At 41.8% G+C, this 16997-nt stretch overlaps 1 protein-coding gene across 9 annotated transcripts in view; it reads left to right on the top strand.

Moving 5' to 3' along the window:
* The window catches only part of MYBPC1 (myosin binding protein C1), a 125161-nt gene that overhangs the window by 14367 nt on the left and 93797 nt on the right, over window positions 1-16997 (top strand). For 5 of the 9 annotated variants that reach the window (XM_088467849.1, XM_088467848.1, XM_088467841.1 and 2 more), the window contains exons 3-5: window positions 2531-2578; window positions 13219-13263; window positions 16551-16592. In XM_088467849.1, the coding sequence (XP_088323975.1) occupies window positions 2531-2578; window positions 13219-13263; window positions 16551-16592 (135 nt within the window). The remainder of the gene's footprint in view (window positions 1-2530; window positions 2579-13218; window positions 13264-16550; window positions 16593-16997) is intronic. The other 4 variants (XM_088467847.1, XM_088467846.1, XM_088467844.1 and 1 more) reach the window with 2 other exon arrangements.

Here is a 16997-nt window from a genome sequence, read left to right as displayed (position 1 = left end):
ATGCATGCAGTACTTGGTGGGGACAACTGTTACGGCGTTCTGGCAGTGTCATTGTTCCTATAACTTAATAACAGTGGAAAGGTTTTGAAGTGTACAGTTTACACTTCAACATGCATAATCAACACTGTCAGCAACACATGGTCATTACTTATCACAGCTTGTCAGCACCACACAATTCGTGACAACATGCTTATGTCACTGTAACCGGCATATGTTTATTTCACAGTAGCAGTCACAAAACATAAATAAAAATTAAAGTATTAAAATAAACAAATATAAGGCATTTAAATGTTCAACCCAAGCAACTATGATTTTATTCTATAGAAATGTTACAAGTTGTTTAATAAAGTGAGTGTGATGTTTGTACATCTATGTGTAGGGTTGTATTAACAGTATGGATATAAATATATTTTCTGCTTAAATATCCCATTAACTACCTAAAGATAGACATAGCTCTGAGTTCAAAGGGCTTGAATTAGCTGCGGACACATTTGCTTTCATGTAAGGAGCTGCTATAGCACTAATATGGTAATGCAGCAAAACTGATCTGAGCTGCGTCCTAGGACACAGCATCAGATCATCTGCCATCATCTGCCCAGATGCTCAAAAGAGGCTAAAAAATCTCTGTCAGTCGATGGAGATCCTGGCCTCTTCAGTCAGCGACCTGCCTCCATTTTTGGAAACGGAGGCCGTCACCGCCATCTCCCCACCTAGGAACTGCAGCAGACTGCACTGGCATCTCAAGAGGGGATCGGTGGGTGCGGGCCGCACCGGGTGTCACCAGCTGAGGGGTGACACCAAAGTGCTGGCTCCCCCTCAGTGACAGGAGCCTGGTGCTGCATTATGTGCAGCACTCGGCTCCTAGCACAGTGAAGGAGCCGGCACTCAAACTGGCTTGTCCCCAGGGGGCAGCCTGCACCTCCACCACCCCCGGTGTAACAAAAAACGGGAGTTCGGCCAGCGGGGCCACGCCCCCACCCATGAGGCCACACCCACCCACGAGGAAATGCCCCCTAATTTTCCAGTGAAGGGTGCCTGTCCTCCCTACCCGCACCAGGTGCGATGTCATGTAAGGACACCACTGGCAGACTGTCAACTACCGACAGTCTGCTGCCGAGCTGCATGGGTGATCGCGGACCCATAATGCAAATGCACAGTATGGGCCGGCACATGCGTACAGGGGCTTAGAGAGCCCTGCCGGCCCCAGGTGAAATGGGGGCGTGGCCTAATAGCGGGATGTGTGGCCACGACCCCATGAACAAAAAAAAACCACAATACACTTTTGCAGCGCTGCGAGACGCTCTGCCTCCCCACCCAAAGGCATAGGAGACTCCTCTGGCTGCTGCTGTGGCTGCTGCCCGGGCACCTGCCGGACCCCTCAGGAAGCCCGGACACGGGTAAATAGTACCCACTCCCCACCCCCCTCTCGGCACCCCTGCATGCGTAGATTCCCCATAATTGGCATTCTGCGATCAGCAGTGCACTAGCATGTACTGCTGAATTGGGCTCAGAGTTTGCTGTTTGTGGTTGAGAATCTGTGTTTCCCCATTGCCAATAACAGAGCTACAATGTTAAGATGAAACATATTTGAGACGGCTCATTCATGTGTGAACTGCTCAGTGAATCTCTAACATCATCATAACCGGATTATCCATTAGATAACCTAGGGCCAAATTTAATAGGGTGAGAGTTTAGAAAATGTGAGAGAAAACTGTCCCATTTTTAACTCAGCCAATGTAATAAAGTCACAGAACATGGAAACGCATGTTTTTCAGACTCAAAAAACTCTCAAGATTTAAACTCTCATCCAGGTGTTTCCTGTTTTGAAAATACAACTCGATCAATGTATTAGGGTGAGAGTTTTGCTGCTAAACTCACATTTTCTAATCTCTCACCCTATTACATTTGGCCCCTGGTCTCCTGCCTTGGACCCAGTGGGCCAAGCGGTGCCCAGATTACTCAAACTCATTTCTATTTGTACTTTATTACAAATGGAGGGAGTCCTACAGGGGCGCCGAGAGGGAAGGGGGTGGGTACAAATTACCTGGGCCCGGGCTTCCTGAGGGGCCCGGCGGGGGCCCGGGTCCGACGCCACCCCCCCCTCCCTCACAGCAGCCTAGCACACAGCGTGTGCTGAGCTGCAGTGGGAGACTGCTGTGGCTGCTGAGCAGGAGCCACAGCAGTCTCTATGTATCAGGCAGCCACTGGCAAGTGCCCCCTGGCCGCTGGTGGCACCGTTGAACGGCACACCCCCTTTCCATCATTTGTATGCACAGAAAGGTGTGCTGGTTATGTAGGAGAGGACATGATACTGTATACAATAGTTTAATGTATAGTTCAATGAATGAAAGTGGGCATGTAATAATATTTCTATGGAGGTGCTGTACTAGTCCTATAATTTCAGAGCTGCCATAGGGATAACAACTGTGGGATATGAATGAGTACTTTGTTGTATTTCGTGGCATCTAAATATTACATGTATAGCTTGTAAATAACAGCTGTGTATTTCTTATTACTGTATGTGTTACAGAAGGAAAATTTAAAGAGAACAATGCACTTCTACCACCAGCTGCAGAAGGTCAGTGCACGTGATAATTGTGTTGCTTTATTAAACTTCATATTTTGGTTTCTGTAAGCAGATTTTCATTCATAATGATAAATACAGAATGCAGGGAGAATAAAGATACATACAATACATTGTATCAAACTGTAAAACAAACGTCAATGAAGAGATAATAAAATAAACTTTATCAGTTTTCCAAATAAAATAACATTGTAGGAATAAGGAGGAGCCCTAAGCAAACATTTTTCCCATTTGTTTTAATTTCCGTATGATTCTATGATGGTGGGCTGCAATGATGAACAGAATACACTTCATAATATTACCTACTGAGGGGGAGATGTATGAAGCGGCAGGCTCCGGGCATTATTTGTCAGGACCTGCTTCAGCCTTTTCAGAGAAATGCGCTCTCCCCGATGCTTGCATGCATATTGCGCATGAGCTAGTCAAATTCCTCCCAAAGGTACTCGCGGCATTATTTCTTAAAAAAATAAAAACTTTATTGTTTTTTGAATGCACAATCCCTGGCTATCGGACATGCGGCAATGAATTGTACACACTGCCCATAGAGCACACTGTACACACTTTTTAACGAGAGGACTGAATACAATGCGTATAGAATGGACTTAGGGCTCGATTCATACCCGCTCGCTAGATGCGTTCGTACGCAGCCGCTCAGCTGCTAATATATGCATAGGCTGCAATCTCATGGTAAGACATTAGTACGCCCACTATGTCTTAGCATGCGACGGCAGTGCGATCATAAGCCAGTCTTATGATGCCCCCTTTCCCTTCACAGCACACATCATCTCCTGGGTGTATACAATATCAGTAACATCGAGTGCCATCGGAGCCATTCGCAGCACTTGTGGTTGACCCTACCCCACCGCAAGCACTGCGATTGCTGCAGTGTGAAATACAACCAGGTGACGTGTACAATGACGCTCCATGTTAATTATGCACGCCCATGAAACGCTGTTAGAACGCTCAGGCACGCCTGCGTTCACACATCCACACCCCCATTTTCATTGACCTTCCCCCATTACCACCCACAAACTGCTCGTCCTGTCACTCAATCTTACGAGCCGTCTGAGCTTAATGTGCGATCGCTTCCCGATTGCAATGACAGGCTTGCGCACGGGCACTGCATCTTTCACGAGCAGGTCTGAATCAGGCCCTTAATGCATTGCATGTGGAATGAAATGAAAAAGGCACATTCAAAATCTTTTTAGTGGCTAGATGAATAAATCATCATACTGTATATATTTAAATATTATACATGAAGTGTTAATCAAGATTAATTATTAAGGTATCTTGTGAATTTCCAATGGTGATAGACCAATTGGTCAATGGATGTCGACTATTGCAATTTGATTGCAATATATCATGGCTACAATCGCCTGCATAGTGGAGTTTTTTAGCACTGGTATTTAGGGTCACAGAACCACCAGGACAGCTCTACTGATACAGCGCTGTCCCAGCGATGAGAAGCCTTACAGGTTTATGACCTGGGAATCCCTATGCACAGACGCTGCCATCGGCCTGTGCATGCACTAGCCGCTCTTTTTTTTGTAAAAAGAAGCCCATGGCAACATCATCTATGTGTTATTTACCCATCGGGCTCAAGCTCCGGAAAATTATGCTTTCCGGAGTTTGCTGCATGCGGGCACATCATAGCCCTATATATTCCTAAGGGGGCTGCTGTGCTGCGTGTCCAAGGCAGATATCTCTGATACTTGCTGCAAACCTTTTGATACATATTAAGGTCCATATCTATTGCGGTAAACCTGTAATTTTCTGAGGTTTTATATTCTCTTCATATTTGAGACATCCTACCCCATGTCTGGCGGTCACAGGTTTACTAAAGACATTACACATAATATGGATGGAAAGTTGCCCACAAATCCATTTTGCAGTTGTGTCTTGTATGTTTTCGCACTGCACATGTTCCTTAGCCAAGTGTATGCAACTATGGGCGATGCTAAGTTGTACGCAACAAAGTCACATCTCCACTGAAGGGGCATAACTGGGTGACTGGGCATTTGTACATAGGCAATGTTTAGCGGAAGTAATGTCAAGGGCTTCTCGCCGGATTGCGGGCTATGAAGAGTTGTGTCTACATGTAAACACACTTGTTCTCAGATGGATCTTTTACACCAAGGGCAGGTGTGCACTGATAATGATGGCGTCTATGAAACTGAGCATACAAATAGGGAAGGTCCAACCACAGAGTTGTATAAAACTCTGCATACTTATAAAAATCTACATTTAGTTCCATGATATTTGTGCATGGTCCAAGGGAAATATTTGATGACTTCCAAATGCGACGTGTCTTGCAGACATCATTTTAAGAGATATTGCAGAATAATCTAATAATGTCGGACAGTTATTTCTCAGAACACTGTACAGCGATCATCTGTCTCTTCTCTTCTATTAGATATGTTCTATTTACCACCAATGCTACTATTCCTGCTAAAATTGTTATACTTCCACAAGAAACTTGTCAGATTCTTGACCTAAAATATATTAAAGGGGTATACAGTATTCAAGAGGTTTTTCCCACAGACATGAGGATTTTGGCATTCATTTGGGTCAAGGTTTTGTTTTTTTCTGCAGTGAAAGGTTTTTTACTGAGCAGTTTCAGAGCAGTTGCAAAGAATCCATATTTTAAGTTAAAAATGTTGTGACTTGCTTCAGAACCCCTTGGACACCTCCCCTCCCCCCAATGACTAATGGAAGTTTTCAATTAGCTTAATTAGTCCAATAATTACAAGTCATTATAGGTTGATAAAAAAAAAGCCTCAAATTACCAAAAAAAACTATTTTTTGTGTCAATTTATGCACCCCAAATATAATGACACTATTTAAAAGAAAAATAATTGCTTTTGATCATTCTTTTTTTTTTAAATAGTCTTAAAATTATGCCAAAACATCACTCTTTTTTTAAATGTATTTATTTATTTTTTTAAAATGCACAAATCAGCCATTTGCAGCATTTTTAAAGATAAAAATATTTTTCTTTGGGATAATAATTAACATTATTACTGTTAGCCAATTTCTTTTTTTTTTTTAGGCTACAGGCTGTTCCCCAATTTGTAAAAAATGGAGGGCCTGATTCAGCTTGCACTGCTGAATGCAGATTCCCAATGTTTGGGAATCTGCGCAGGTGCAGGACCAATTCTGCGAGTGTGCAGAATGTGTCCTGCTAACTCGCTCGTAGACTGGCAGCAGACTGTCAGTGATTGACAGTCTGCTGCCATTTGTGGAGGGGAGGGGGAGGCAATATGTGTTGTGTCGCCGCCGTTGTGGGGGAGGGAAGAAGCCAGGATCGCCATCGGCTGATGGAGATTTCCTGGCCTCGTCCTGTAAACCGCAGCGGCTAGCTGTGGGACCCCATGGGTCACCTTAGCCAGACAATGTTACGCAACTTATCCGATGCTGCATTGGGCAATGCAGCTCAGATAAGTAATGCACAGGGGGCTTGATGCCTCCTGCTGCATTACCATATCTACAAGGTTTACAATTGCAAAGCTGCCTGCGTGCATACATCATATATCTATAGCCTGCGTGCAGCTTTGCAATTACGATCCTTGCAGAATCAGGCCCTTGTAAAATTGAGTCAATAAGTTTTTCCACATAAAATTCAAGTAACACAAACTAGCAGAATAAAATATCCTATATAATAATAATGATAATAATAATAATGATGATAATAATAATAATAATAATAATAATAATATGTATTTGTTTATTTAGGGCTTTGTCTAATAGGTCTCAAAGCGCTTTACATTTGCAGTATGTAAACTATATTACAGGCAACCATTTTGGGTGCACTACAATAGTTACAGTGAATGATTGCAAAATATGAAATATGTGACACAGGACACCCACATAATTGGCGATTCCAACGATTATTCATTTTACATGTTTATCCCTACCACAGGTATACCAGGCAAGGCAGCCATTTAGGCTGCACTACCTAAGTTACAATGGGCGATATAAGCAATACACAAAGGTGTGATACATAATCCGGAAATACAAAGACATCAGGACACGAAATACAGTATACAAAAGTAACATACAAAATAAGAAACCCACGGCATCATCAGCTCCACAGGTTTTTACATGCCTCCCAAGGAAATACATGCTTCCCAACATTGGGTTGATGGGGACCAGGACAGTGTATGTGCCTTCAGTGCCTGCATGATACTGGTTGCCTCGTGACTCTGGAGTATAGCCACGTGTCATGGAGGCCAGCCTGAGCTTGTCATGCAGGGGGCATTCGTGCATGTGAGTGGCACCCATTCATCTGAGCTCTGCTCTGCTAAAGTCCAGTCATTAACATAGCCTAGGGCTGTTAGACAAATGGAGGAGCCCTGGGACCAAAATGTTACATCCCCTCGGAGCCTCAGAGAGGGGAAGGGCTGTGTTAGCAAAATATTTTTCTAGGTGGTAGTACAGCTTTAAAGTAGAAGTATCTAGATATGTGGATGACCTGAGTTCCAAGAAAACAATAGCATTAGCGCTTCTATGAACAGCATTGTTGGATAATTAGTATGTTAACAAACCCCATACAGTATCATTCATAATGATTTTGCGTTAGACACCTGTTAGATTTTCTACAACAGTAGATAAAATAGAAGTTTAGCACCACATGCTTACATGTAACATATGATGCAAGCATAATAATCCCATCTGGGAAATGGCAGAGACATGAAAGCATTTTTGTTGGTGTAATTCAAGTGACAGTTGTCTTAATATAGAAGAGAATCTACTGATTAATCACTTTATCTCACTGTTTGATGTGTCACGTTCTGTGATCCAGACACTTTAATTTAAAGAGAACAGTTTTGTCATGCAATAATGTAAATCTGGAAGATTAAAAAATACTATATAATAAATTACATGTCCAATTAGTGTCCGAACTAGGCCAAGTCTACGTTGAGTAATATATGCTCGCTAAAGTATTTAACACCTAGCACTACATAAATTAGAAAGTCTGGAATGTATGACTGACAGGTGGAGACACAGTAGACTGGTGCTAAACTAGTTAATTCTTAGCACGGCACACCAGCAGTCATATCAGTCACCACGTTATGCTGGAAAGGCGGTATGACCTGTGTTTATGCCAACATATATCAGGCTACTGTTTTATAAAGGAGATGACTGGTGAGTTCAGAACATGATACTGAAAAAATACTTCTTTCAATAATAATAGATGTTGAATAGGTTGAGAGAGGAAAATACGATACCGTAATGTTTCAATATTGAGTGAACAAATAAAAATGTAACTAAAGTTATAAACAATGCTCTCGAATGATCATTTATTATAATAAATAAATTCATAGAAAATATGTGGAGTGATTTTTCATTGGCTATCTAGCTGTCTCTTTCCAACAGGCCATCCTAATTACCCATATTTAAAATTTTTGCTGCCCTCTTTTTAATCTTTAATTGTACTGGGTGTCTGCGGGATATCTACAGCTGACAGTTACTTGCACTATATTAGTTTAATTGCATGTATACATTAAACTGGGAGAGAGATAAAATTGTGAGAGATAATTATACTCATCAAAGTAATGTCTATTACAAGTGCTACCACACATCTACAAGAGGATATGCACACATTTTTAGAAATCGGTAAGTATCATAGAAATGTAACCCTGATTTTGCTACAATGCAGCATATCTAACAAAATTACAGGAATACAGAATATAAATACAGAATATAACAAAACTTTGTGTACAATAAAAGAAAATCTCTGTAGTGACCGTATTTAATGAGCACGGCAAGGATAGACTTACATGACCCCTGGCAGAGGGATGCATCAAAGAAAGTGTCTTCCTACTGTAACTGCAAATTTAGATGCTCATTTTTAAGCATTTTCTTAAAGTGTGCTAAGTTTATCACTGCACATCAACAAGCTGCAGATTGCAAACCATAGTGCCAATTTTGTGACCAGAGATCCGTACAAACGCTTCAGAGATTCAACAGATGGTTTGCAAAACCAAATGGAAATCTGCATAAAAACGCATTGTTCTTATTGAAGAAACCTATCAAATTTCTTGCGCTTGTATGATACCTATAAATAGTTTAGAATTGGTTGCTGAAATGTGACCACAAAGTAGCTGCAAAAAGTACCTGTAGAATTAAATCTAATGCAATGTGCAACTTTTGTTTAAATAGAGCATACAGATAATCCAGAGCACAGATATGACAATCATCAGCAACAGAGCATCTGATCCACATATGAGGCGATCCAGGTATCACTGCAGAAATAGATCACTGACTTGCCATCTAGCAATAGATCACTTTTATCAGGGCTACAGTATATTAATACAGGAGAGGCCAATATCAGTACAGTATGGGAATGCTAATTATCTACATCAAACACTAAGCTCAGGGAGGTAAAATGCTTTGTCTCTACCTTTATCTCTCATTGTTACAATGTATGTGCATGTAAGTCCTTAAATGACAGCTTTAAAACCTAAAGTGGTGATCCCCAAAACACATATCAGAGACATCTTCAGTTCTGTGAAGCTTTCACCCTTTCAAAAATATTTAATAGACTCATATTTTAACAAAACTTTAGCCATAGTTATTGAATTGAATACTATATATGGTCAATTCAGCTGGACACTAATTGGGGCAGCACAGACGGTGTAATGGTTAGCATTACTGCCTCACAGCACTGAGATCATGGGTTCGACTCCCACCACGGCCCTACCTGTGCGGAGTTTGTATATTCTCCCTGTGCTTGCATGGGTTTCCTCCCACACTCCAAATATATGCTGGCAGGTTAATTGGCTCCCAACACAAAGTAACCCTAGTGTGCTCATGTGGTAGGTAATACAGATTGTAAGCCCCACTGGGGCAGGGACTGATGTGAATGGCCAAATATTCTCTGTAAAGCACTGTGGAATATGTGTTCACTATATAAATAACTGGTAATACATAAATAATAAAATAATAAATGAACACAACCCTGCTGGCATCGTGTGCAGGACTTTGTGTGCAGGCTGCTTGTACATCCTGTTAATACATATCACCTCCTACCTTGCATGAAATGTGATCTAGTGTCCACATGCATTAGTCTGTGTCAGCTTGAAAACATTACAGGCATTAGATCATCAGTATCATCTTTGGTTCATAGAGGGATATGTCAAAGAAAAAAAAAATCTTTATATTTAATACAGAAATTATTTTTTTAGAATTGGATAGTATTTCTGACAATCAAAAATTCATTTTGGTGCCGGGTCGCTGACCCTGATTTATGTAATATCTAAAAATTATAATTTGAACAATAAATAGGTAGAAAATTAGATAAATTAGAAAAAAATAATGATATTGATAACTTTACCTGCAGAATTACAGTTTGACTTTTTTTTTAATAAGACATCTTTTTTAAAGACTTAAAATTTGGAATATAAAAGACATTAACTTTTGGAACTCCAGAGATATGAGATATGAGGGTGAGTCAAAAATGATCCGCACTCCAGTTATATGAAAACTTCTGTTGGCCGAACTGTCTTATCAACGCTTTCCATACTAGGCCGCTGTCTCCCCAGTCACTGCTGTGCAGGTTTGAACATGTTACATCGGTTCATTTGTGACTGCAGTGTAAGAAAAAATGGCAGCCCCACTTGTGATTTGCATGAAAGAAGAGCAGCATGCAGTGATTTGTTTTTTTGTGGTATGAGGGTGCATCTGGTGCCGATATTTATCAAAGACTTGTGCACAGTATGGAGAAAGTGATTTGTCAGTAAGAAGTGTATATGAATGGATACAGAAGTTCAAAGAAGGTCACACAAGTGTCAGCCATGAAGAAGGAGCAGGACACCCATCCACGTCCATGGCTGATGAGAACATTGAGCATGTGCGTGAACTGATTCTGTTGGATAGACGAGTGACAGTGGATTATGTTGCAAATCATTTGCAAAGCAGCCATGGCTCTGCCTATGCAATAATCCACAACAGACTTGGGATTCGAAAGGGTTGTGTGAGATGAGTACCAAAACTCATGGAGGAGCACAAACTGAAGCATTTGGACACCTGCAAACAAAATTTGGACCAATACTCTAAGGAAGATGAAAGTTTCTTAAAAAGAATCATTACAGTTGACGAGGTGTGGATTCATCACTATGAACCTGAGAGTAAACGGTAGAGTATGGAATTGAAACATCCTCAATTGCCAACCAAGAAAAAGTTCAAAAGTCAACCATCAGCTGGAAAATTGATGCTTACAGTTTTCTGGGATTTTCAAGGGCCAGATTTGGAACATTATCAAGAAAAAGGTTCAACGATCAACAGTGCTCGTTACAGTGAGTTGATCACTGAAGGGATGAAGCCTAAAATCAAGCAAAATGCAGAGAACTGCTATCCAAGGGTGTTGTGTTGTTGCATGACAATGCTCGTCCGCACACCGCTGTTCATACTGTCGACACTCCAAAAACTTCATTTTGAGGTGTTAATGAATCCTCCCTATAGTCCTGATCTTGCCCCATCACCTGTTTGATACCCTGCAAGAAGCCCTAAGAGAACGAAGATTCACATCCGATGAAGATGTGAAGACAGCGGTGCATTCGTGGCTCGCATCATAGCCTAAAACATTTTTTAATGAGGGAATACGAAAGCTTGTTGACCGATGGACAAAATGTATTGAAAAGCAGGGAGATTATGTCGAAATATAATGTATTTGTCTTTTATGAAAGGAGTGCAGATAATTTTTCACCCTTGTATATCTGATTGATCTAACCATATATTAATTTGTGTACAGTGTGCACATTAAGTACAATCAAGGCACCAACCATCAAATATCAGTATGATCTGTGGTTACTGTAGGTGGCATTGTGCCTCTTAGCGTATGGGCTACAACACAATCATCCATACTAGGGCATGCCTTGGATCAAGGGCATAGGTATTTGAAGGCCCCATAGCGAAAGTTTGAAAGGGCCTCTACGTACCACCCCATGGTGAAAAATGTATATAACACATGTACCTTTGACAAGAAAGATGGGCCCCCATCAGCTCTGGGCCCCATAGCAAATGCACCCCTTGCACCTATGATAGCTATGCCCATGCCTTGGATATACATCACACTGGTCCAAGACCCAGTAATATTGTAGTGTTCCATTCTCTTGCACAGATAATTATTAAGCAATGTGCAATACAAATATTTGTCATTGCCGGTTATGTGATTGGCAGAAAAAAAGGCTGTATTGAATTTAAAAAATTATAAAAATTAACAAATTCTAGTGTGGTTGTTACTGTAGCAATCCAATGACTATTGAAATTTGCACAAAATAATTTATAGCCATGATTCCAGTTGTCTGGTTGAATGAGGGGCTTGGAGTTAAAGATGTGTTGGGTATGGGATGCTGGTCAGTGTCCTAATCCCCCCCCTCTCCCTACCACTCCCTCCCCGCTGCCTAAACCTAACCTCCCCCCTAGTGCCTAAACCTAACCGCCCCCTGCACCCTAAACCTAAGACTCCCCCCTTAGTGCCTAAACCTCCCCCTAGTGCCTAACTCTAAACCCTTCTCCAACGATTGTTGCAATGGTGGTGCCTAATTTGTGACCTTCTTCCTCCAGTGGGGCTTGTAAAGGATGTTTTCTGTCTGGCAGCCAGTGAGAGCTGAGAGGAGAAGGATGGGTTGGGTTTTTCTGTAGCTCACTACTGAGTCAGTGCTAGATGGACAAGAGCAGCATTATATAATAGATTGCTATTCTTTGAACAAGAATGTGGTATGACCATTTTACATTGAGGATACTAAGAAATAGGAAGAGAGCATGGGTCAAAGCAAGATACAGAGGTGAGTTTGATACTTGAATTTGAATAGGGAGGGAGTCAAACATGTATCAAGTTAACTTTATTCATTGATGCAGGTGAACTCATGTCTATGTAACACGAATTGCCATTGCCAGGGCAGGGAGCACACAGGTGAGATAACAGAATAGTAATATACTAGCTACTGAATGAATGTCCGTAACTAAACTTTTTTGGTGCCATGTGCCAGAGAGAGCATTGGCGTCCGTCCGTCCCCCATTTTTTAAATAGGGACATAAGATACTGCAACTGAAAAAAGGCCATGACCTCATGGGGAAGAGTCAGGGAAGAGATAGGGAGGTCAGGAGATGCTGGGGATAAAAGAAGAGGAAGCTACAAGTGAGAATGATAATAAACAGGAAAATCGACAGGATCAAACAGCGCCCCCTGCCCTGTGGTACCCTGTGCCACGGCACTGGTCGCACTACCCTAGTTACGGACCTGAAAAACGGAGACTGTCCACTAAACTCCAGCTCTCATGGCAGGGCCAACAGTAGCAGCACAGTATTCCCTCAAGCCTTCTGGCATCTTATTCAGGATTCTGTATCCTAGCAGCTATGTGTCCTGTTCACTGGAGCCATGGCACCTGGAGTAGGTTGCCTCCTCCAGTGGCCAGTAAAACAATGTGGTGAGACCAGCCCATGGGTCGTTGCTACTGCAATAGAAGTGCTTGGTGATTGTCCTTGACTATAGTAACCTAGTTTTTGAAAAATTGTAGAAAAAGCTCAGCATAAAAAGTGTTCCCCATTTTCAGCATGTAAAGGATCATAACTGACTATTTATTTGCCAGTTCAAGCTATTTTAAAACCTAGAAAAATTATTTGCTTCCCAGCAGTGGAAAATAAACCTATTGATGATGTCTCTGACAAGGTGAAAGGTGAGTGGAGCCTTGCTTTGTGCTCAGTTTGCTCAGGGTGAACTAGGCCTTGTTGGATGCAGTAGTAGTAGTGTAGTCTGCATTTGTCGTATGTCTTCTTTATGTGCATGTCAGAAGAAGGTGGAAAAAGAAAAGGAATATGTCATTGTTTTCACTGGTTTTTCTTCATCTGTGATTTAATCAGATAATACTGAATCTAGAAAACAACATTTAATGTGTCCTTCAAATAACATTTTCTGTCACAAATAAATAGTTTAGGAATGTCACACCATATAAATCTGAAGGCATTTTTCACAAATAATATATTGGATCCTAAATGACTATTGGTCCCAGCACACCATGTTGGTTATATTCAGCTGGCTCTGGATTCTCCAACCAGAGGCTGCTTTTCCTCCAGCTGACTTGAGCAGCCAATAGGGATCCTGGGTGCCCTACTAAAACTCCTCTGGTGAAGCAGTATAATGCCAGAACAACTTTATTTGTGAGCAGAGCCGTAACTAGACTTTTTGGTGCCCTGTGCCAGAAAGAACATTGGCGCCCCCCTCATTTTTCAAAGGGACATAATGTACCCAAAAAAAGGGCCAGGGCTTCATGGGGAAGGGCCAGGGAAGAGATAGGAGAGGCCAGGAGATGCTGGGGATGAAATAAGAGGAAGCTACAAGCAAGAATTATAATAAACAGAAATTGGACAGGCCCAAACAGCGCCCCCTGACCTGTGGTGCCCTGTTCGATGGCACCGGCCGCACTACCCTAGCTACGGTCCTGCTTGCGAGCAGTTACATGGCTCTTGTCTCAGCAGTTTCTAAAGCTTCCTGTGCTCATTGTGTGATTAAGTGCTATTCCACTTGCAATCCACTTGCTGAGCACTCTCTTCAGAGAACACCTGTGCCCCTTGTTCAGCAATCAGCAAACACCAGCATTTCACCTATTGGGCCTGATTCAGTAAAGATCATTATTGCAGATGCAAAAGTGATTACACACGCAGTTCAACTGCAAAAGTATGCTAATCCATTGAGATCGCTATGGCGCCGCAGCATAGCATAAGGACGCCCACTTTACCTTACACACATCCATAATGTTTAGCAAGACTACAAAACCATTGGTACAATCGAGTACCATCGCAGCCTCACGCACACTTGCACAAGCTCTGACCTTACTCAGAAATTGCTAACTTCAGTGCACGCTATACGTCCTCAAGCTGCGTACGGCATCACAGTGGCTAATTTATGCACTTCCATGCAACGGCTTTCAAACACACTGTCATGTCTGCGTTTCGTCGACCACCCCTCCGTCACCACCCACATATGGCACTTACTGTCAATCACTCTGTGATGGGTCTGCGTAGTCACTGCAAAAGAGCACACGCACTGCTATGCATATGCATGCGCAGAAAGAAACAATCACCCAATTGCGTGTGTATTAGCAACTGCAATCCTTGCTGAATCAGGCCCATTGTGTGCTCTCTCCAAGATCACCAGTGTTTCTATGCAGCATTCAGCAAATGCCAGCATCTTACCTGCTGTGTGCCTCTTTAAAGATCACCAGTGCTTCTGTGCAGCATTCAGTAAGTGCCAAAATGTCACCTGCTGTGCACTTTCTTCAGAGAACACCTGTGCTTCTGTGCAGCATCCAGCAAATGCTAGCAATCCACCTGTTGTGTGATCTTACTGATATCACCATCTTTACTGTGTGGATACCAGCTCTCCACCTTCTGTGCGCACTCAGCTGCTCCAGCGGGTGTCAGCATTCCTTCTGCAGAGTATCATTCTTGTTACTTCTATTTGCCAACCCGCAGTTCTTTTCACCAGCTATTACTGCAATTCAAATATCCCACAGAAAAAAGGTTAGATCGATGCAACCTGCGCCCCACAAACCGCAGCTTAGTCCACTGTTAGGCGCACCACACCTCCAAATCAAAGTATAACAAACAAATAGAGCGATCCAAAAAGCGCGATTATTTAGTATTGTGTAGATGGATATCCGTCCAGGCAAACGTATTAGCTTGAAACAGAAGAGAAAAAGATGTACAACAATTTACATCTTCAAAATCAATATATATCTGAATTTTCTGGATTTCTCCTCATGGGGCTCACCTTCCAGAAATAAAATGCATTCATATAAAGGTATTTCCATATAACCATTGGTGAAGAAAGAAAGATACCTTTATATGAATGCATTTTATTTCTGGGAGGTGAGCCCCATGAGGAGAAATCCAGAAAATTCAGATATATATTGATTTTGAAGATGTAAATTGTTGTACATCTTTTTCTCTTCTGTTTCAAGCTAATACGTTTGCCTGGACGGATATCCATCTACACAATACTAAAGAATCGCGCTTTTTGGATCACTCTATTTGTTTGTTGTATTACTGCAATTCAGCGCACCATTTTGGGGAGTTCCCTATAGGAACTACTGAAAAAGGAGGAGCATTATCAGACCACATAACTTCTTCCACTCCCTCTGCCACCAGCCAGCCCAGCCCAGCGGTTCCTCTCCAGAGTCCACAAAAATTCAGATCCCTGACATCTGACATCACCAAGTAGGAGGGAGAAAGGTGTATGATGCTACTTTCTTTATCACTCCCCTGTATATGTGGTGTCCAGGGGTAAAACTGCCAGGTGTCATGTCCACCTTGCAGGCATGAAAGCACCCCTGCAGGAGAATTACTCTCCCAGGAGTCCCAGAGGTCTCCTAGATGTTCTGTGAGAGTAGGCTATGCAGTGTTACTCTGGTGTATCAAATGTCATTCATCTGTCTACAGCAATTTAAGCAATTCAGAATAATAGCACTTATTTTAATTTTCCTATTGAATTGCAGACCTGGATTTACACTTTCCGCCCCCTAGGCCACTTTTTTTCCCCCCCAACACTGTAGCCCACCTTGGTTCCACCCAAGATTATTGCATCAGTTTAAAATAAATACCCATGGAATTCCGTCTATCTTGAACTAATAATTTTATCATCTTTATATTGTAATTTGTAAAAAAAAGTGTATAAAATACAAAAGATTCATTTATACAATACAAAAGGTTCATGTATAAAATACAAAAGGTTCATGCATAAAATAAACCAGTAAAAACAATGATATGCGGCATGACCAATATTCTGTCCCTGCAACTGTGTAGCCCTGAGGCTGAAGCCCATTTAGCCGTCCCATAAATCCAAGCTTGCTGGAATGATAGTATATGATGGTATGAAAAAGCCAGTGGCATATACAAGCTGCAGTAAATATGCATGCTTTTTTTGTAATTGAATACGTGGAAAAATAATGAAACTTCCTACATTCAGATCAAAATAAACCTAATGAGGACGGGCCTGAAAAGGCAAATGGTGAGTAGACTATGGTTTGGAGGCACCGTGTTTGCCTGAGGTTTCCTGCTCCTTTAGAAAGCAGCTCACACTGTACATATGTTTTTCTTTGTATGCATTTCACAAGAAGTTGCAGAAAACTACAGTATGTTCACTGTTTTGCTTGTTTTGGATTGCACAGCTACCTTTATCCATATGACCTGCAAGGAAGAACTGTAATATATTTATATGTGTTGTATGACATACCTCCCAACCATGCTTGTGTACTCTCCTGGAATGTCTGTGAGACTTCCAATTTTGCTGAGTTCTCCTATATTTAAAGGTGAGCAAAGAGCCCTCTTGGATCCACCCATTTAGCAGTGAAAGCAGGATCATTATAATGTAATGTGCATCACCTCCTGCACTTGCTACTTGGACCTCAAGATA

Source organism: Taudactylus pleione, unplaced genomic scaffold, assembly GCF_031769625.1.
Source record: "Taudactylus pleione unplaced genomic scaffold, aTauple2 ptg000077l, whole genome shotgun sequence".
Classification (NCBI taxonomy): Eukaryota; Metazoa; Chordata; class Amphibia; order Anura; family Myobatrachidae; genus Taudactylus; species Taudactylus pleione.
This window is presented reverse-complemented; position numbering and strand designations above follow the sequence as displayed.